General features: G+C 51.4%; 5 protein-coding genes across 5 annotated transcripts; 3 read left to right on the forward strand and 2 right to left on the reverse strand.

The window, feature by feature from the left end:
- Positions 1 to 106: 106 nt before the first annotated feature.
- Positions 107 to 1,709, reverse strand: N7539_001417 (MCT family MFS transporter; the record flags this gene model as incomplete). The annotated part of the gene is made up of 2 exons (XM_056931020.1): positions 107 to 272; positions 352 to 1,709. The coding sequence occupies 2 exons, from the start codon at positions 1,707 to 1,709 to the stop codon at positions 107 to 109; spliced, it is 1,524 nt and encodes a 507-aa protein (XP_056793051.1).
- Positions 1,710 to 3,064: 1,355 nt separating this feature from the next.
- On the forward strand, positions 3,065 to 3,440 carry N7539_001418 (uncharacterized protein; the record flags this gene model as incomplete). The annotated part of the gene is made up of 2 exons (XM_056931021.1): positions 3,065 to 3,082; positions 3,141 to 3,440. The coding sequence occupies 2 exons, from the start codon at positions 3,065 to 3,067 to the stop codon at positions 3,438 to 3,440; spliced, it is 318 nt and encodes a 105-aa protein (XP_056793052.1).
- A 1,634-nt stretch (positions 3,441 to 5,074) lies between these two features.
- N7539_001419 (acetyl-coenzyme A synthetase) lies at positions 5,075 to 5,646 on the forward strand (the record flags this gene model as incomplete). The annotated part of the gene is made up of 2 exons (XM_056931022.1): positions 5,075 to 5,414; positions 5,456 to 5,646. 2 exons carry the CDS (start codon positions 5,075 to 5,077, stop codon positions 5,644 to 5,646), a joined length of 531 nt encoding a protein of 176 aa, XP_056793053.1.
- A 1,727-nt stretch (positions 5,647 to 7,373) lies between these two features.
- On the forward strand, positions 7,374 to 9,047 carry sxa2 (putative pheromone processing carboxypeptidase (Sxa2); the record flags this gene model as incomplete). The annotated part of the gene is made up of 2 exons (XM_056931023.1): positions 7,374 to 7,569; positions 7,657 to 9,047. The coding sequence occupies 2 exons, from the start codon at positions 7,374 to 7,376 to the stop codon at positions 9,045 to 9,047; spliced, it is 1,587 nt and encodes a 528-aa protein (XP_056793054.1).
- Positions 9,048 to 10,592: 1,545 nt separating this feature from the next.
- On the reverse strand, positions 10,593 to 13,126 carry N7539_001421 (serine/threonine-protein kinase; the record flags this gene model as incomplete). The annotated part of the gene is made up of 3 exons (XM_056931024.1): positions 10,593 to 11,772; positions 11,846 to 12,090; positions 12,677 to 13,126. The coding sequence occupies 3 exons, from the start codon at positions 13,124 to 13,126 to the stop codon at positions 10,593 to 10,595; spliced, it is 1,875 nt and encodes a 624-aa protein (XP_056793055.1).
- Positions 13,127 to 20,935: the final 7,809 nt, after the last annotated feature.

Consider the following 20,935-nt stretch of genomic DNA (forward strand, 5'->3'; position numbering starts at 1 on the left):
CCTTACGAATTGCATTGCATTCTTTGGAGTTTTTTTTATCATACCATTGCCACTTTTATCTGGTTGCCTAGCGTGCGAATATTTTGAATTTTGTGAATAGACATTATCAGTAGACTGCCCATGGACGACGCCAGCCAACTTCAATCACCTTGACCGCAGTACAGCATATCAACCCCATCGCATAACAGGTGGTGGTGAAGGCGATCAGACCCCAATATGCCCCGTTGGTGCGGGATTGAATCTCTCCAGCGATGGGAATACCGGTCAGGGTCCTAGTGAGCATTGAACATATTGAGTCAGTTCCCCTGCTAAAATGACTTAGCACCGCCAAGGTGAGATTCTATGGCTTACCCAAAGCTGACAATGGTATATGCTGTAGCGTAATAGCGTCCATAGTGCTCGGTCTTGCACAACTGCCCCACACAAACCGGGGTCAGACTGATGTTGCTCCCGCTCGAGAATCCAAATAACAGCGCATAAATGACGATCAGCGCCAGGCTATCTCCGGCTGGGAGCCAAAGGCACGCATTCGTCAACAGGCACAGTGCCACTGTGACAATCAAAGCGTTGAAGCGACCCAGGAAATCGGCGAAGAATCCAGGTAACCAACGGCCGAAAAACGACCCGACATTCAGAATGGCCAGAATCTGATATGAAAAATCGGTGGAAAAGCCATGGTCCAGAGCGTAGGAGGTGATGTAGGAGATGGGGATGAACATGCCCCATTCGATAAAGAATACGCTAGCAGTGGTCAAGGCGAATCGCACGTCGCGGAAGATGAGGAAATCGGGCATGATGTTCTCCTTTGAGAAGGGCTTCTTTGGCAGTCGTGAGCGAATCAACAGGTTGGCCAGTCCGAACGCGATCAAACAGATCAGAGCCACTACTCGAGTGGCCCATCCCCATCCGATCTTGGGGAACAGGGCTTGTAACACCAGTGGGAATACGATGCCTCCCACGGACCCACCCGTGGCAGCGATTCCAGTCGCCAGCCCCCGTCGGACGTAGAAGTAATGACCTATCGCAGAGATGGCAGGAGTGAAGATGAGCGAGGCCCCGACGCCGCCCAGCACTCCAATCACCAACATAAATTGCCAGTACTTGGTGCAGAACCCTAGAAGAATGATCATGGCCATCTCTAATACCGAACCGAGAAAGACAAGCACCCGTGGGCCCTGGGCGTCAAAGATCGGTCCAACTTGCACTCCGCAGGCAAAGACCAGGAATGCATACACTCCAAAAATCCATCCGACACTTCCTGAACTGTAATCTTGCAACTGATGAGTCTGGATGTATGCCTGGAAAGTACCGATGGTGTTGACCAGGCCCAGTGAGCCAAAGAGCCCAAAGAAGCTGCCAATCACCACCGACCATGCTTGCAGACCACCTTCCGGGTAGGTGTTGCCTTCTGCATCGGTGGTGACTCGGCTCAACGGGTCTCGCTGAACAGACCGGTGAGATGGAGCGATTGTCGACGCATGGCGATCGAGATCATCTCCTTCAGCTCCATGGTCCGACGCACCTCTCTTGGCCTGCTTGTCGGAGTCGATTTCCTGTGGCTCAGCAGCGAAACATGAGGGCGATCCCTTTTCGGTCTGACCAAAATCCACGGTTTGAACCTCCGAAGAAGCTATGGTTTCGCTATGCACTTCATGACCATCTTGTGAGACCGTATGGCCTAATTCACGAGCATCACCATCTTTCGTCATACTCCACAAGTGGCCCTCCTTTTGGCTATCCTTGAGCGATGTTAGTTTCAACTTTGCTTTTTTTTTCTCTCTTCCAACGAGACACTGTTGGAAAGCTGGTCGTCAAAGAGGAAAAGGAAGGGCGAAGAGAAAAAAAAAAACTATAGCTGCGGGGGCCAAGACGAGGCCATTAGTCAAGAAAAGAGCCTGAGCCTGAATTAGACTCATCGGCAGACTGGGGTTCTCAGAAGGCGGAGGATTCCCCATTGGCCTCAGGTTACGGGCAGTGGCTCTTCTCCCTCGATTACCTTCTTTGGCGTCAGAGGAAGACGTTGGAGTCGCTGGTTGATTGGCAGGAGCACAATGTGGGTTGGCGGATGAGTTCCTCCACCTGCCGCCCTAATAGCCGAAGTGATCTTTCCCACGACTCCGGTCTGCGAGGTTGGGCACTCGCGCAGAAATGGAGAAGCAGTTCTGCATTTTATGGTGTGATGCGCAAGCTGCGTTGAATCTGCATCTTGCGGTCGTCGTGGAGGGGCACGATTTTCCAGCGCCCAGACAGTCCTCGGAAAACAGGCCAAGTTGGACGGGCCGAAGCCTTTTGGTCTTACATAATACCGCACGTTTGCCGCCCATCTGAACACTCAACACCGAGACACGGGAAACTTGCCCGCGTCGAGTTATCAGATTGGGCTGCCACCAGCTTGCAAATATGTTTGTTGCCTTTGATTTCACCACGGCCCAGACAGTCGTGAGCTCTTTTCTGAGACGATCGAGCAAAACGGCCTGACATTGGAAGCCAAATTGCAGGGACCTTGTAAGAGACAGTCAAGCGAATGGGCACTGTGTTGGTTCGGGAAGTAAAGGTGAAGATTTGGGCCCATTGATGCCAAGCGATCCCCCCGGCTTCAGTTCCACGCTGTCACGGCACGTTGAAGCCTCTGTGGGTGCTTTCCACGGAGCACGGAGTCTTTCTTGATTGTTCCATGTCTTTGTCAGATCAAGTTGATCTAGATAGAGGTACAGTATAGTTACACACCTCTGAAAAGATCCTCCAACAGTGACTACCAAACATGTAATGGAGACACTGATGACCCACATAACCTAGATGAGCCGCAGCTCCAGGCAAACTGAGTACATCTTCAACCGCACCGAATCACGATAGTCTCTCTACCGACAACGTGATCCGCAAATGTAGGTATGCCTAAACGCTGAGACGTCTCGAAGACATCTTCAGCCTGTGAGGGTCAAGAAGCGGAGCCTGAGAATCCCCAATACATTATCAATGACAAAGGGTCTCACTCTTGCTGACTGTCTCGGATGGCGAATGACCTGTATCCGGATAGTTGGAGGTAAGGATGAAAGACAAGACCCAAATGTATACTACCACTAGGGTGAATCGGCCCAAATATTCCGAAAATCAACATTGAGTTTGTTTTGATTGTCATTCAGAACAAGGAGTGGAAAGTTATGGATATCGAGGAAAACAACACGGTACAAGACATGACGAAAGATATAGAGGAATGGGGGAAAGAGCAACACGCGCGAGTGAGAATTCGAGAAGAACAGAGTCGTATTTCTCCAGTCGTCGACACATATCTTGCGAGCAATTCCCGTGCGGGTTGGGTTCAGATGCAATATCTCATCTTTCAAAATTCTTCCCAAGGCAAGAAAGCCCTCATTTTCGATGCTCGAAGTATCGCGGAGTTTTATGACGCTACAAGCGAGGGCAAGGTGCCGAAAAGGACATGATGTTTCTACTCACAACTTCTCCATGTCGATTACCAAGGAGATCTAGATCAATTGTACAGACCACCGTTGGTATAAAAAGCAGAGCTGGTAGCCTATCTGGCATCATCGCTACAAAGGCCTGCAACTTGACGGGGGTGCAATGTCCTCAATCTCGCTTACTCGAGAAGCCGCAGGGGTCTCCTGAATCATGAGTACCATTTCTTTGATGAATTGACGATCACTCTGGAGTCATTGATCTGCTGGAACAGTGTCAGTGTTCATAGGAGACACTTGTACGCGAGATGGAATAACCCATCCGTTCCAGCCACTGAACCTGGGTTGACACTGTTCACGGTAATGCCGTCAGAGCGACCAAGCTCCTTCGCCCACACTCGGGCCAGAGCCTCATGAACATTACAATCAAAAGTGGGTAGTGAAGAGCTCCAGCTATGTGTCTACCGGGTTGGCCTGTGGTCCAAGAGCGGCGCTATAGGCTCGATTAGTCTCAATTGTCAAGGGCCAGCTTTTTCCCGTCGACGAGCTGCATACATGCGGTGCTGGTGATAAGTTTGGTGCATGAGGCTAGTCAGACGGTATTGCCAAGCGACATTGATGAACTTCGATTCAATCCTGCCTGGCCGGATGCACAATTAAACACGATGTCATCACTTTTGTCTATCGCGCAGTCGACCGCGCCGGTGAGCTGTGGTGTTGGCCCGCTAGTAGCTGTCCAGCACCGCGAGGGCGGTCGTATCCACCTGGTTGAAGAGCTTCCTTGACCTTACTGGGCGATGAAAAATGAAGTTATTTGAAGCTGTGAGAGTTGGGAGGGCTTGAGGAGCCCCATCGTCAATGTTTTGTGATGGAAGGTGGCTACAGTCGGTACAGCATCACAATATAAGAGAGGGATGAGTGTGAGACTGACTGGCTAGGAGAAATTCTATCTAGGCTAAGTGCTGCGGTGAGACGGCAGTATCACATGCCATGACGAACATCTTGGTGTGAAGGGCGCTTGTTGCTCTCGACCTTATCATCTCTCCAACGCGGGGAGACCTCAGAAACAAAGTTTTGAGACTGGAATATCAAGAAATCGGGCTATGGTAATGGCTGATGATCAGTGAATCTTCAGCAGGGTGTTGGGATATGGAGATTATCTGCAAAGAAATGGCCCCCGGAAGTTTGACAGGCTCCATTTTCGTAGGGTGGAGAGTTTGTAAGTGATTGCCTCATCGGGTAAGACGATTGCGGACCGTACGGTGCTACTCTAATTGCCCACTATCGATGGATAGTAATGGGGTAGAATTTAGAAGAGATGGATTGTCTCGAGGGATGAAAGAAAGAATGAATAAACGAAAGAGGTATACCGGTCAAGCGACTGAAACCAAATGGATGCTTGAGAGGATTAACAGCTTGTCTACTTATCGGACACAGACTGATCTGATGGCTTCAGTCTCAACGTGGATGGACTCATACGAAGATAAAGCATCAATGCCCAGATTTCAATTTTGGGATGTTTCTGACAACATCCCACTTTGACTAACTGGCTATTAACGCTACCGATTAGGACGACTACGCTAACGAGATAGAACCCGGAAAGCAAGCGATCTATATCGCACTATCAAATCGTCAACACCACCGCTATCACTGCCATCGCCATGGGCGACGTAAACCCAAGTTTTGAACCTGAAATCATTCATGTCGCACCCAGATGGCGAGTCCGTCACCCTTCCACGTCATACCTCGCGGGTTTGCTGGACTATCCCGCCTCTTACAAGAAGTTCGTTCAGCATCCCTCAGCCTCTTGGGTGCGACAGGCTCGAGACCTGCTTTCCTTATCCTGCAATTTCCATGCCACGTCGGTCGGTTCGTTCCAACATGGCGGTAATGCATGGTTTCTCGATGACCATTTAGATGCATGCTCAACTGCGTTGACCGACACGCGGCGCAAGATCCCGGAAGCCCTTTTCATCTTGTACGAGCTTGACGATCCAACAAGTCAGGGGAAAGTAGGCACACATGGAGATCTCTCGCGCCAGGTTTCACGCTTGACGGGCTGACCACGGGCCCGTGGAGTCTAGAAGCGACGGGGCTCCGATGCATGGCTGAAGAAGAAGAAGAAGAAGAAGAAGAAGAAGAAGGCGGAGGCAAATTCTGGGATATTGGCGTGGCTCTGTCTGGAGGTAGTACTACTGTCGAAATAATTTGTCAAGTCTATGGAGAGAAATAGCGTGTCTTTTGGACGGGACGTTCAATAGTTCGATATATTCTGTCAGGACTCCAGAGTAATAGGCCAGGCCACCCCGAACTTGTGTCACAGAGGACTTCATCCAAAAAGAAGAGATCAAGAGCGGTGGGTTGCAGCACCAGATAGGTAGCAAGTTCCTGTGCTCCACACAGCTGGTGAATCTGTAGCGAAATCATTGGGGTCTTGGTCGCCCAGCAGATAAAGCTCCGGCCCAGACGGATCGGACCAGCATCCGGGGCGGGACAAGTGCAAAGCTTAGCGATCCTTAGCCTCTCCACCCTGTGCTCACTGCTCACTGCTCACTGCCTACCACGACGAGATAATGTTCAGAGCTAATTTGCGCGAATTGCACCGCGCTCACGATAGTTGAATATACATTGATTGATTTCATGGAGAAAGCGCTGTCGCTGTCTCTGAAATGTCGGACAAGCGCTCTTTTACGGCTTCCGTCAGGTTACCTACCCTGTTTAGACCTGTCGATCGCGTAGAGCCCGAGCAGAGTTCAAAATAGATACCATTGCCCATTGCGCGACAGTGGCCTCAAAAGCTCGACACTGGGCCTGAAGACTCTTGGCCGAGGGACGGTAACTTTTTTCCAGGCCGCCCAGACGACCTGGACTGCTGTTCTTCTCCGCTGACGATAATTGCACGCCTGAAGCACTGAATGTTCAACCGATGTGGAAGTGTCACCGCTCAAACCACGCAACCAGTACGTAATAGCATCAGAAGATAAGGGCCGTCTGGAGTTCTGCGATCTGCAAAGACTATGACAAGCAGATAACCGAGTCATCAAGTGTATCGCAAGAGCCCACCATTGAGGTTTCCCTCTACATATCTATTGCTTTGCGAAATGTACAGCGTCGCGGTTATCTGGAAACGGCAGCCTGAAGTGGACCCCAGCACGAAGCGATGCGGAAGTCCGACGCTGATCCGGACTGACTCCTCCCTAACCATCGATTTCTACCGTTTGAAGCCAATAAGGGCAAATCTAAATCAACAGCGACGGAAGGGAGCGACCACAGCAATCAGCGTGACGATGCTGATCTGTGGCGAACCAAACGGTGTGAAGCGAAATGGAAGTGCAACGCCGATCTCCAGGCGAAAACAGCCTCGAATCCAGACGTGAAAGCACTTGCGGATGCAGACATTGCCAACATGAGGACCTGCCACTTCGGGCAAAGATGGGGGGACATCTGCCATCTTCCCCGCTTGATCCGTGCGATCCGACCGGGTTTCCATGGAGTCATGGTCACGCTTTCGAGGAAAGAAAGAGGAGAGAAAGAGGAAGAGAGATCCTCCCAGCCAAAGACACTCGAGGAAAGCTGATGGCGTCGAAGAAGCAAACGCCCGGTGGAGTCGAGTGGGCCGCCTCGGTTCTGCAGCAGGCCATTTAGAATCTCCAGACACAACGGACGCCCGTGGGAGTTCCACGATTCAGAGAAGCAGACCGACGAAAGCATAAAAAAAATGGAGTGGGCCATACTTATCGGCGGAGCTGTACCATGATGACATGGTCCCCGAGGTGCGGTCTTATCCGCAAAGCTTAGCTTTTGCAGACCCTGTCGGTTTAAAAGGCGTCCCTCGCGCCTAGAGTCACGAGCGTTTGACCCTTGGTGTGTAGGAATCCTGACCTGATTTTCTTGCTTGTAGTTTCCTCTTTTTGCTGGAAACTTGGGGATCTCCTGAATCCCTATCGGGCCTCATTCATCATGTTCTTCAGGTCGATTCTGACCTCGGCGCTGGCCTTGTCTCTGGGGTTTGAGACCGCCGCGGCGTCTAAGCATGGGCGCTTCGCGCAGCTTGCTCGTGATCCTCTGGAGAGAGCCCAGCGAGCTGCGGATGCCGCACATGTCAAGCCGGTGCGATCCCATAAAGGGTACCGGTTCTTGAACAAGGAGACCAAGCGTAAGTATTCCCAAGCTGTTATCATTTATCCCCCTGGTGAAAGTGCCGAGAAGGGAATGAGCCGTAACTAATTTTCCCGGTGTCTAGATCACTTGGTCAGCCACCTTCCGGACGTGCCATACGATATCGGTGAGATGTACTCGGGATTGATGCCCATTGACAAGAACAATGAGTCTCGAGCCCTCTTCTACATCTTCCAACCGACCATTGGCAAGCCTGTCGATGAGGTCACTATCTGGTTAAACGGTGGTCCCGGCTGCAGTTCCATGGAGGGCTTCCTTCAAGAGAACGGCCGTTTCACGTGGCTACCGGGCACTTACGCCCCAGTCGAGAACCAATACTCCTGGGTCAATCTGACCAATATGTTGTGGGTTGATCAGCCCGTCGGTACGGGCTTCTCCATCGGCACTCCCACAGCCACCACCCAAGAGGAGACTGCCCAAGAATTTGTCAAGTTTTTCCAAAACTTCCAAGAGCTATACGGCGTCAAGAACTTCAAGGTCTTCGTCACGGGCGAGAGCTATGCTGGCCGCTACGTCCCGTACATCTCTTCGGCCCTGCTCGATGCCAACATCACTCTTGGCGGTGCCCTCGCCTATGACCCGTGCATCGGTCAGTTCGATTACGTCCAAGAAGAGATCCCCGCGGTTCCTTTCGTCCAGCAGAACAAGAACCTGTTCAACTTCAATGAGACCTTCATGGCGGAACTGGAGCGTCTGCACAAGGAGTGTGGGTACGAGGAGTTCATCGACACGTACCTCAAGTTCCCCCCACCCAAGGAACAGCCCCCTCTCTTCTTCAACTACACCAGTATGGGTGAGTGCGACGTCTTCAGCATGATCTACAATGAAGCCCTCGGCATCAACCCCTGCTGGGACCTCTACGAGGTCAACCAGATGTGCCCCCTGGCCTGGGATGTTCTCGCCTTCCCCACCTCCCTGGTGTATCTCCCCAAGGGGGCCTCGGTCTACTTTGACCGCAAAGATGTCAAGCATGCTCTCCACGCCCCCAACGTCACCTGGGCCGAATGCTCCAATGCCCCCGTTTACGTTGGCGGCTCTGCAGGCCCCGAACAAGAGGGCGACACCGCTGCCAACCCCATCGAACACGTTCTCCCCAAGGTCATCGAGGCCACCAACCGCGTCTTGATCGGTAACGGTGACTTTGACTTTGTGATCATCACCAACGGCACACTGATGGCCATCCAAAACATGACCTGGAACGGTCAACTTGGGTTCCAAAAGGAACCCTCGACCCCTATCGACCTCCACTTGCCCGATCTGCAGTGGAAGGAGGTTTATGCCGAGAATGGTGCGACCGGTCTGGATGGAGGGCAAGGCATCATGGGTCTTCAGCACTACGAGCGTGGTCTGATGTGGGTACAGACGTACCAGTCTGGTCACATGCAGCCGCAGTACCAGCCTCGCTCGTCCTACCGTCACTTGGAATGGCTGTTGGGGCATACCGAGCAGATTTAAGCACAGTAGACAATCGTTTATTTCTACCAGCGGGGGCGCACACCCCGCGGTCACAGCCACATCTGTGATATTTCCACGAAGTTACCAAAAGCTTCCGCGGCTCTATAGTGAATAACGTTTACTGCTCCAGACCATGTACAGGGAGCAAAAGGAATGAAGCACCTAATGAAAGTCAAATCTAATTTTCCATCGAAACTTTTCTGCTAATTCCTCTATGACTCGCCCCAAAATTCATTCTATCAAGCTCTTGTCCGTAGCCTTGAATTCTATGTCCCAGACGCTGTTGACATTGTCTGATGAATACCCATGACCTTCCCAAGCAATGTTCAATTCATTGAATATACTCCCGAGAAAGACAGTATGGATAAACACACGCGCAAACCATCATTCCAGCAACTAGATTGATTTTCGCTGGAAAGAAGGTAAGCACTAGCCTACATGGCTATGCAAGCATCATCCATCCCGTCTCTATCCAAGCCGAGACTGCTAGGAAATTCCCGACGGCGAGCGCTGCTATAAGATTGATCATATGAAAGTGGCGCGGAGGTCCTTCATCCCATCTTTTTGGCATCAGTCACACCTGGAAGGATCTTATTGAGCGGGGCGTACAGTGCACGACTAGGTAGATAGAACTGATGATACGCAGGACGTTTACTTGATCAGCTTTTGCTAGATAATAGATTACTCAATCATGAGCTTGTTCGATACTGATGGTAGATACTGCTATATCCTAAGTACCTTGCACCGTCGATACGAACCACTCACTGCCTACTTGACCAGGCTTGGCAGAATACCTGCTTTCTGTAACACTGTTGAAGACCACGCTATGGAGGAAGACGTTGGCCACCTGCATGGCCGCGATCTCAACAGCCTGGATGTTGAGACTGCCATTGTATTGACAAAGACTATATCTTCGACGAATAAAACAACGAAAGAGAGAGAGAGAGAGAGAGAGAGAGAGAGAGAGAGAGAGAGAGACAGCATGTCAAAGTATGGTATGATAAATAAAGTGAGCCCCTGCAAGCACCGTTCCAAGCTAAAAGCTAAAATAAAAACAACAACTCCGGTTCAACTCGGGCTTGCGATTTAACAGGGAAGATCGGGACACAAAACAATAAAAAGTGTAGGGATGGGCAAGCGAGCGCTCTTTTCAATAGTAGAGAAGAGGATAGTCCACCATCTTGAACCACAAAATCATAAATGTCGAAAATAGCATTTCCACCTCTCGTGGTGAGACTTGCCTGGAAAGACAAGTTCGATTCCGTCGAAGATGTCGAAGCCCAGTGATGGGAACGACTTGATAAGGAAGAGCCCCAAAGTCCATTCGACAAGAACAGATTCGATGCATGGTCATACAAGTTCATGAGGTTGGAAGAGAGGAGGGCAGATAAATAAGCAATGCAAAAGGTGATCCGCTTGAGAAAGAATAAAAAGAAGAAACACGGAAGAAAGACAAGCCATATTAAGAAGTGAGCCGCATCGCTGACAATGAAGGTCACAACATCATGTCATTGAAGAAAGCAGCAGATTTTCATCAAATAGGACTCAGGCAACGGGCTGCCCCTGGTTGCGCCGGCCACGCTTCTCAAGCAGGGTGGCGCCATCCAGGCTGAGCTCGAATGGCTCATGCGTTCTTCTGCCAATGGCACTCTTTGCCGCGGCAGCAACCTTGGCATCGTGTTGCCCATAGCCCTGCTGCTTGGGCTGACGGTTGGCCTGTCGAGCTTGAGCCGCACTGCTCTGGGTGCCAAGGTTCGTCGACCGAAGCTTGGCCTCCATACCAGCCATGTCACCTGCGTGGTTGTTGCCCTTGGCGACCTTGTTAGGGGGCAGATCTGAGGTCTCTTCACTGCGTCCCCGGTACTCCGGCTCGTCATCATAGTCCTCGTTCAAAGAACCCAGGGCAGACTGGAAGCCAGCCAACGGGTGACCGCTTCGGGCAGCATTCTGCTGACGGCCACGACGACGCTTGCCTTCCTCCTCTTGTCGGTGAACCGCATAACCCACATCGAAGACTTCACGCAAATTGAAGGCTCCGGGCGAACGGAAATCCATCCGTCGGTCGCCAGCCACTGAAGGCGCATCCAGAAAGCGGGAGCTGGCGGGCTGGTAGGGCGCTTGGTCGGCGCCAACAGGGTTGAGCTGGGGGCCGTCCTGGCGGGCTGGACCGTACGGAGTCGCCAAAGGAGGCGCGTCGGCAGCTGCGGTGGTCTCTTCGTTGGTCTGGCGGATCCATGGGTGAGCGAGGAACTCCTTGATGGTGTATCGCTTCTCGGGGTCCACAGTCAACAGGTGGGAGATCAGGTCCTGAGCCGACTTGGAGATATCGTCCCACCAGGGAGACAAGAATGTGTATTGTCCCCGCGCCACCTTCTCCGTCAAGACTTGGATACTCTCGTCGTAGAAAGGTGGGAAGCCACAAAGGAGGGTGTAGAGCACACATCCCATGGCCCACATGTCTACACTCTTCGAGTACCGTTCATCCTTGACAATCTCGGGGGCCGTGTAACCCACAGTTCCGCATGGCGTCATGGTCTGGCTGTCCCAAATCACCTTGGACAGACCAAAGTCGGCAATCTTGATGGTGCCGATGCCGCCAGCCCCGACACCGGGGATAAAGTCGCCTTCGTCCTCCTTGTCTTCGTCACCTGGCTGCTTGGGCTTGGGATGTGTGCTGGGTACGAAAGGAGCGGGGTAGAAGAGCAGATTCTCGGGTTTGATATCACTAGCATGATTCGGTTAGTTCGGAACGTACCGAGGCCGACCTATTCCAGTCAATAGGATCGATCATTACTCACCGATGGACCACGCCTGATGTTTCATGCAAGTATTCGATAGCATTTGCAACTTGGGTAATTACGTGGCGGCTCAGGTCTTCGCTGAAGTATGTCAATCGCACGATTTGGTGGAAGAGCTCTCCGCCCGGGCAGAGCTCCAGAATGATGTAGTAGTATTGCCGAGACTCGGAGAAATCGACCAATTTCACGATGTTGGGGTGATCGAGATTGCGCATGATCTGGACCTCTTTCAAGATATTGGCTCGCTAAGCAATTACGACACGTTAGCCTATACGGTTCCTCATAAGCAGCAAGGGCGAATGAGGAGGACGAGAATTCGAGGAATTCCTCGACAGTGACACGCGAAGAGAGCAGCAAGAAAAGGCACGCTGAGGCAGGAAAGACAGGGCAACGAAGTACAGTGTGGCACACGAGTCGCCACAACCGTTGGAGGAAGAAGGCGTGTGTGTGTATATGCATGTGTGTGGAGGAAGATTAGAATGCGCACCTCCGCAGCCCGTGGGACCTGTTTGACGCTGGGATGAAGGGGATCGGTCTACAGAAACGCTATGTTGGCGAGGGATCATTCCCCTTTTTCTTTGTTTCTGAGACGCAGAAAGCACGTTGTGTTGTCGTCACCGCACCGGCGAATCGGAGTCGAAAGTTGCCAACCGAAAGGACAGACGAGAGCAGACGCACGCGCAAGCATAAGAGCAAAAAACGAAGAAGAAGAAGAAGAAGACCACACCAAAACCGGAGTAACCACGGGGACAAAAGAAGCGAACCAAACAGGGCATCATCACGCGCAGAGAGAAAGGAAAACAGGGAACCAAAGCCCTGTGTTCATCATACCTGATTGCTATTCATTTCAAACTTGCGCACCACCTTGATGGCCACTTCGCCCAATTGGCCCGTTGAGTCTCTCGCCCGGTAGACATTACTGAAGGCACCGTCACCCATCTTCTCCAGCAAGATCCAGCGGTCCAAGCCGGGATATTGGGGCATCTTGGAGCGGCTATGTCTCTCTTCTTGGACCAGACGCTCAATTTCTGCAGACCGATCGTGCTTGGCTTGGGCTTGGGCTTCGGATTTGGAGGCTGCCGCGTGACCGTTGCCGGCCTGGTGGCGGGCCTCTGTCGTCTCAAAGGCACCGAGGGCGGGGGCAAATTGGCCCTGGGGCTGGGGTTGGGGTTCGGCGTGGACGGTAGAGACGTCGGTCGTGGGCTCTGCGTGCGGGGTGACCAGGCGGGCTTGCTTGCCGTGTCGAATAAAGTTCTTGATGTTCTGTATCGTGCTCATCATGGATAGATCTGCGATCACTGCCTGGATCGAGGGGATATCTATGTGAGATCGGTGGCGGGGGAAAGTGAAGGGAAGGAAGGTTCACGTCGTCTCCAACTGTGGTATGACGATGTGAAGGAGGCTGGGGCGACGAAGCGTCGAGAGTCTGTCAGATTGGGGGATGGGGGAGGGGGAGAGGGGAAGAGGAAGCAGGAAGGATTTTTGGACGATGGGAGAAGAGAGAAGAGTTGGTGGAGAGAAGCGTTGGCAGTTGATTAGCCGGGCAGTTCCAGGATCACGACCCCACGATGAGATAAGGTTCAGAGTCTAGATAAAGCGAAAATAAAACTTCAGGAGGATTCCAGGTTGCGTCGAGGATCTATTCATTCGAGACAGCAAGAGACTCGGGGAGGGGTGGAGGGGAAGAGCGAGGATTCTGGAGAAGGGGAAAAAAAGGAAGAAAAAGATCCAGTTCTGATATGAAGAGGGGCAGTACCCGAGTAAGAAGTAGGGCCCGGCGAGGATGCGATGCAATGGGAGCAGATGAGGTCAGAGTTCAGAAGTCTTGGGACCAGCAGCAGCAGTTTGTTCGGCCGGGGTGGACAAGGTGGATAAGTCCGCTTTGAATATGTCTTGCTTCTTAGTGAAAAATAAAGATAACAATAATAACGATTACAATTTGGAAACGTGATCTATTTTTCCTTGGGTCCATTTGGGCGGGGGGAAGGGTGACAGCCAAGGGACGAGTCCGAAGATCCGTCCAAAACGCCGATGACGAACGTGCCGTCACTGCAATCACTTCGCGGCGATGTCATCGCTTCTTTTACTGCGGACCTCCTTTTGGCGTTTTTGGGGCTCTCCCAACCTCCCGCGCAAAACCCGATGTTTTCCACAAATTGATGGGAACAGAACATACATGTTCAATGTTAGACAAAAGGTCTTGAGGATTGAGCGAGACTGTCTTTCATAGTGTAGCATGGTTCTGCATACAAGTATTTCACATGGCCATGTCATACGCCATCTCATGAATCGGCGAGCTGATCAAAGGACACCAGGCATTATGTGATAGTACTCGAGCCTTTTCCGAGTTAGGAGTATTCACTTTCCACATTCTGGTCGCTAGCATGAACAGAAATGTCAATGACCGTCTACTAGTTCTGTCTAGCCCCGTTTCCCCCCGTAGCAGAAATGTTCCAACTCTACGCCAGGTTCGGATTTTCAGGGCAGTCAACTTTCCAGGCTACGTTCTATTTCTCCATTTTGCAACTCGGGCGCTCCACCACTAACTCGTTCTTTTGCTCTCCTTCTCTCTCTCTTTCACTGTCAATCTAGAGCTCTCCGCCCGGTAAAGCTGCATGCACTGTGCTCTGGAGTCTGGAGTGGCTTGGTCGGGGGTGGAAGGTCTCTCACATGCATTCAGAATTGAGCCAACTGTCGTCATTACCGCCACTGACGGTCCGACCCACCTGTCAAATTGGACACACATCACTTTGCGAGTGGAACAATTGCCCCGTCATGGACGAGTACTCAGTACAGTAGTAGTTGAGTACCTCAAGTGGTCTTGTTAGAGTTGTTTCGAATTCTCGCCAAGAAGAAAGGATAGAGGTGGATGGATTTGGTAGATCTGTTAGCCCGGATCAGGCAGGACTGTGTTTCATAGGAGACAACAACACTTAGTGAGCTGCAGCCGGTAGCTGCACCAGAGCCTTTCGATGTTGGTGTTGAGGGGAAAAGATGCAAACGCCTAGGTTCAGCCACGCCGAGATGGCATTGTGCAATTACTAACCAGTCGCTTGACCTTGTGCTTCTTGTGGCCAACGATACTATTCTGCATGATACTCGGTCTATGACCAGCCTGTCTTCACTCGGCAGCATGTCACTGTCACGGACTGTGAGTGGCTTGGGGGTGACTAATTTCGCATTGGTTCAATGGATCAATAAGCTACCATAAGCTCAAGAATATGACGGTCAAGGAGGTACTGGCTACGAAATTGCTGGGCTTCTGATACTGTTGCAGGGTCGTCGAGAGCTAGCAGTGATACAATTACATAGGCTTTCTGGGTGCACCATCGACTTCACACTAGACCTTGTCCATTCAGCTGTCGACCTCCCAACCCCCCTTGAGAGGGCTTAGCAGACCCTTCAACCCATGAGCGCATATGATTGATACCGGCTGTTTAATATTAACACAGGATCAGCTGACTGTAGTACTGGACGGTCAAGATCTTCTAGCGAAGTCATGTGTGACAATCTTCTTTGTCGCGCATCCGAGTCTCGTTCATCCGAGAGATTGGATCAGATTCAGATGTCCAGTTGACCGTGACCTTGGCGAGCCAGCCCCGAGTGGAGTGTATCGTCGTCATTTCTCGCCACAAACCCTTCGTTTCAGGATCCAAGCTTCTCGTGTTCGCCAGACTGAGGATGACCGAGGAGGATGCCGCTTGGATGGCACTAACGCCTTTCTGATAGGCGGAACCTTACCCTCTTCCAGAGACGATGATCCTGGTTCGACTGGAAAAGGCTGCCAGCTCCTTCTTGGTCTTGAATCTGGTGCGGTCTAGGCCTTCCCCCGTATCTGTAAAGTCGAGGAACCTGGGGTTGCGTAAATGTCCTACCCACGCGCTGAAATCGGAGCTGTGATAACGGGACCTGTAAATTCCCTCATCCGGTTAGTTTTGCCGCTGCCGGTTTAGAGCCTGTAAAACACCGTCACGTAACCTCCGCCTTTACTCGCCCGAGCGGAAAAAACCCAACATCGCCCTGCTTCCTTTACTCCTCTCACTCTTTCTTCCTTCGTCCCCTCTATCTTGATGATGTGGCCTCTTGTCGCAAGTGACGCCGTGAAAGAGGGTCTCCGGTCATGGGGCGAGCATGCTCTGCGTGATGCGGTTGTACTGAGTGACTACTGAATGAAGTCTCCTCGTTCGAGCAAGTCCCGAATTGCTCCTTCTCTGTCTGTTCCCCTCGATGCCCTCGATGGCCGCCTGCCTAACGTCTTCGGTCAATTTTACGATGCTGCCTATGCTTGCCACGGTGCATTGTTATTGTCACCGGCCGCTTTGCGTCTGACTCGTTGATGATCTCTGCTGCTCTGCCTAGTGCTGTCGCGGCTTGGTTGCCTTCGTGGCTGCTGCGCCCTGTTGCAACTGCCTAATGGCAGATATATCTCACTGATCCTCTCGGGCTCGTGCTGCGCCGTGCTACGCAGTTACTGCCGGTCTTGACCCTAAGAAGCCTGTTTGGACTGGAGAACTGCCAAACCTCGATCCCATCGATCCCGCAATCCCCGGCTAAGCAGATCCCGACAATGAAGATATTGCTGAGGGCTTTGCCAGCCAGAAGCCGGTAACGAGTTTCATGTTTTCTACGTGCAGACTCACCCCTGTTTGGTCTAGTCGACATGACGCCAAGGACATAATCTCCTCCGCACGAAAACCATAGGCGCACTCTGCTTTAACCTCAGACGGGGCCGAGTAAGGCGTGCGCAGTCGAGCCATTGGCACCCGCTCCTCGCCATCGTCAGTCTCCCCGCCGCTCTTCCGCTGCAAATTTGCTTTTCGAAGCACACAGGGGTGTCACATCGGCCCACAGTCTCCCAAGACCTTAGGCGATGCTTCGCCCGCGGTTTAAGCTGGCGTAGTCCCAGTTTGCCTTGGATGCAATGGCTTGGAACGGGACCGCTTGGAATCTTAGATGTTTAATATGTAGTTCCCGCCGGTCCGCTAGAGGGGCCCGCCGTCGTAAGACCGTTTTATCTTGTACCGTTCGTCAATTCTCGGCCCTTCGCATTGAATCCCGGCTACAGCTGCTGTCCTGACTATTTGCACTATCACACTGTATCCCAACGCGTGTCAACATGGAGGTCACCTGTATATCGAGATACATCTCAGAAACCAAACTCGAGACAAGATGCGTCAAATCTCATTCCTCTGCCCAGCCCAGCTCGAGTACTGATCTCATTGATGGGCGACCCCCTGCTACGATTAAAGGCCTACCATTTTCCACGGAAGAAAACCGTTTATTGCTGGACCTCAAAGAATTGGTCAGAGGCGAGGAGACGGTCTGCGCAAAACTTCCGCGAAAGAAGCAAAGGGTCCCATACAATCTGTGCACTGGAGCACGACTCTTAAACAGCGGCAATCTCTACTGGAAGCCACATGGAAAATGTCATCTGTTTGCTGGTGAAGCTCAAGTCGCGTGTGGCTTGTACCTCGTATGAGTATACATTGATCGTATCGACGAAAAGGCAGCCTAAGGATGATGCAATTTTCACGAAAGATCCCAGGATGGGACGGTGTGCGCCCTGTAGTGTACCGTTCGAGATGAGCCGGCCGGACTAGAGAAGCCTTATAATACCAAGAACAAATCATAAATCTCTTTCTGTTTCGACCAGGCGTTCACCCTGAACCTTGAGTGAGAGCTTGCTCAGTTAGAATAACTCATCTCACGTGCCTCGCCCTCGTTTCGAAACCTCTGAAATGACGGTCGCTGATCCTTGTTATATCACCTGACATGGTACATTTAGGGAACGGTCGAATTCCAAATTCCTCGTTTAGAAATTATTCTTTCAATGCGCCTCCAGGATGTTGTCGAATCTCTGGCGATTTTACTCGGCAGTACTGGCTGCGATGCGATACATTGATTATCCCTGTCATCGCGCATTTGACCTCGTGTCTCACATGATTCCGCCAGTTATCGGATATCATCCGTCTAAATCTGAAAAGCCTGACGATCTTGGGGCTAATGATCCGGTTGATGTCGCCTCAACATCAAACTTCCACACATACACCATTCGGCTGCACCCTCAACGTGACTTGGAAATAATCGGAGTTGGAGCTTCCGCTCCGGCCAGGGTCAGGGATGATGTTCAGGGCACGGAGCCGGCACTCTTCTAACTTCTCTGCATCCGCAGGCATATATAGTCGTCTCAACCACCATTTGACATGGCAGGCGATCTGTTTTAGTCAGCATTCGTGTGTAGTAGTAGGTCGTCGAGGGCGGCGCGCCGGCCAAAGTTACGGGTGGAAAGGCAGCCGTTTCGGGCCTCCAAAGCGGTCATTTTTGACGTCAATTTCACGGGTCCTTATATTCTAGGTGTAATACATCCAAGCACAAAAGTTCCTGGAAAAGTGCTGGTGGTCGGGGAAGTCTTCATGCCAGTGCGCTCTCCCGGACGATGATAGAGAGTTGGAATGCCGACCATGTATTATGGTCTGCGTTTGGGAGAAGAGACATGCATTGATCTGCGTTGCGTCGCATACTGTACAAGAGATGCTTCAGTTCCCCGATGCAAGGAGTGTAAAGTCTCTCAAGATCAATGTGACCCCACAGAACCTCGTCTGCTCAGACTGAGGAATTCATCCATTTACTCTTTGGCTGGTCGCTTCGTCTGCCCGACAAAGACGAAGAGGAGGGGAACTCCGAAAAGAGAAGAAGAGAAAGGTGATCATTCAGGAACGCGTGCTCGTGCTCTTGTCGGACCCTCCAGCCCCACATGGACCCGGCCGACTGGAGACGATTCGTGAGAAATGACGTTGATCCGTGTCACCACGACAAGCACGGGCCGGCGACTCGTCGGCTACCACCGAGCCCGAGGGGGAATCGACATCACCTTGACGTGGTCGGGGTCTCGGGAAATACAGTAGTAGTGGTAAGTGGTAACTAGCCGGAGAGCTTGATCGGTCTTTATCCATTTCTATACCTTATTGCAACTTATCACTGGCTGCAGCTCCACAAAAGGTTGTTCTTGAATACACACTAGATTGTTGGGACGCCATGATCTAGTGTAAGAGGTTTTCAGACAGACTCACACGAGCAGAGGAGATGGAGTGTCCATCCCCACGTTCCATCATGGGCCATGCTGCATGAGAATGTATCCCCGGTAGACGCCTTGGAAGTCAAGGAGAGTGAATGAATCATGCTAAACAATTGGCAGGAGTGTCACGCTGCAGGAGGTGACGCACGTGATGCGCTGGCTGCATAGCCACAGGTGGCTTGGTCAACTGATGGCTAGTACAAGTTGTTCTCTCCCAACCTACTAGGGTAGTTTTCAATGTTGGATGATCTAACTACCTAGTTACAAGATTTGTCTCTGAGTCACTCCAGCGCTTGGAATTCAGGAGGACAAAGATTCTTTTGGCCATACCTAGACATGGGAAGGGACTCCATAAATTTGCGAATAGCCAGGGTTTACGATGAGGCTCTTGAGTGTATTCGGCGAGTGAATGAGTCGGGTCTTCAATGGTCGTCTTGGCCTCATCTGCACCTCTTCTTGTCGACCTCATATATAGGTACCCTGCATGTGAAACATTGACAGGACTAGCATTCTCGTCTGAGCTCCTCGCCTTAAGCTTCTGCGACCCACAAAGACCTAGAGCCTCGTGTCTCGTATCTATCTGTTCGACAATTTCCCGACCATGTTGCACATCCATTTCTTGTCTTGAAGCCCTGCGCAAAAAGAACAGAGAGATGCCTGATGCAGGTCGTGTACGTTACTAGGTACTTACCTAGGTACTAGGTCCTCCATCTGAATCACAACCATTGCATCACTGAAAATGAAAAGCAGTATACGTTGCTTCCGCCTCAGTCCCTCGTAAACTTGTGTTCCAACCACTCATACTACCGTAGCCCGGCCAAGTCCGCATCCATATGTTCTGCAGCTGAAGCGAGGCATCCAAAAGGGAAGCATTGACTGTTTCAGGTACCTGCCTAATACTATATATGCATACGAGTTTTACTCGACCAGTCTCGTGTGTACAGTGGGAAGTGACTAATTATATCCATTACTACTTCCTTGTGTCTGTTCATTAGAACTACCACGGTTGTCCGTTGCCGACTGCAAAAGAACTGCTGATCTCGATCAAAGGCGCATTGCTGATCAAGTCCCTTTTAGGCTCGACTCAAGAAGTGGTAAACAAAGGACAGTGGTCCAGAAAAAAAATTACGATCAAACATCAAATCCGACCGTATCTTCCCACTGGGCGGTTGAAGTCGTGGGTTGATTGTTTGTGCTGATTTGGAGATGCGAGTGTTTCTACTTCTTGTATGACTATGTGGATGGGTAGTACTAGTACCGGTGTTGAAGATCTCAACCTTTAGATACCTAAGCTCCAACCTATGGCTATTTAAATTAGTCTTCAATGGTCCTGACTGCGACCCGGGTACTTTCACAGTAGAACAAGCAATCAGTAATCTACGTAAACCGATCATGACCCTAAATGGATATGCAAGCGATGAAGACAAGAAACTGAAAGTGGAGCGGAATACTTAACCACAAGTTACTACTAGTCTCGTATACTTCAGTATGCCACTCAGTCGCTTTACGGCCGTTTGAATTTCCAAATCATCTCGCCCCTGCATACTGGCACTAGCAAGAGTCATCCCATGGGGTCGCGACTCATTCTACTCGCAGTCCCTCCATAGTACCTTCGCCCAAGTCCGTACTGAGCCTAATGCCGCGTCAAAGTCTGTTCGGGCCAAATATCGTTTCGAGGCGGGGGAACGGCAATATAACCTTTTGACAAAGCCATCCTCGAATGAGCGGAAAGACGCCGTGTCATGGACGGTAAATTACCTTTCTGCACCCTGCAGATTCGGCGATTCGGCCCCTTGGGAGCGCGCGTTTCGAGGGACGAATCGAGGTGCCTCTTCTCGCTCGGCCACCATTTTACAACTTGACTTTCCTCCATTCCGATCCAAGTCACGCCCAAAAGCGAGGCTCCTCACGTCAGGAGTCGCGGGCGATGCTTGACTCACGACCGACGCCGCTTCGACGTCTCTCATAGGATCGCATGTTCGTTCTGTGATTGTCCTTCATCAAAGTCTTTCGCT

Source organism: Penicillium diatomitis (genome assembly GCF_028827545.1).
Source record: "Penicillium diatomitis strain IBT 30728 chromosome Unknown utg000002l_segment0_segment0, whole genome shotgun sequence".
Lineage (NCBI taxonomy): Eukaryota > Fungi > Ascomycota > Eurotiomycetes > Eurotiales > Aspergillaceae > Penicillium > Penicillium diatomitis.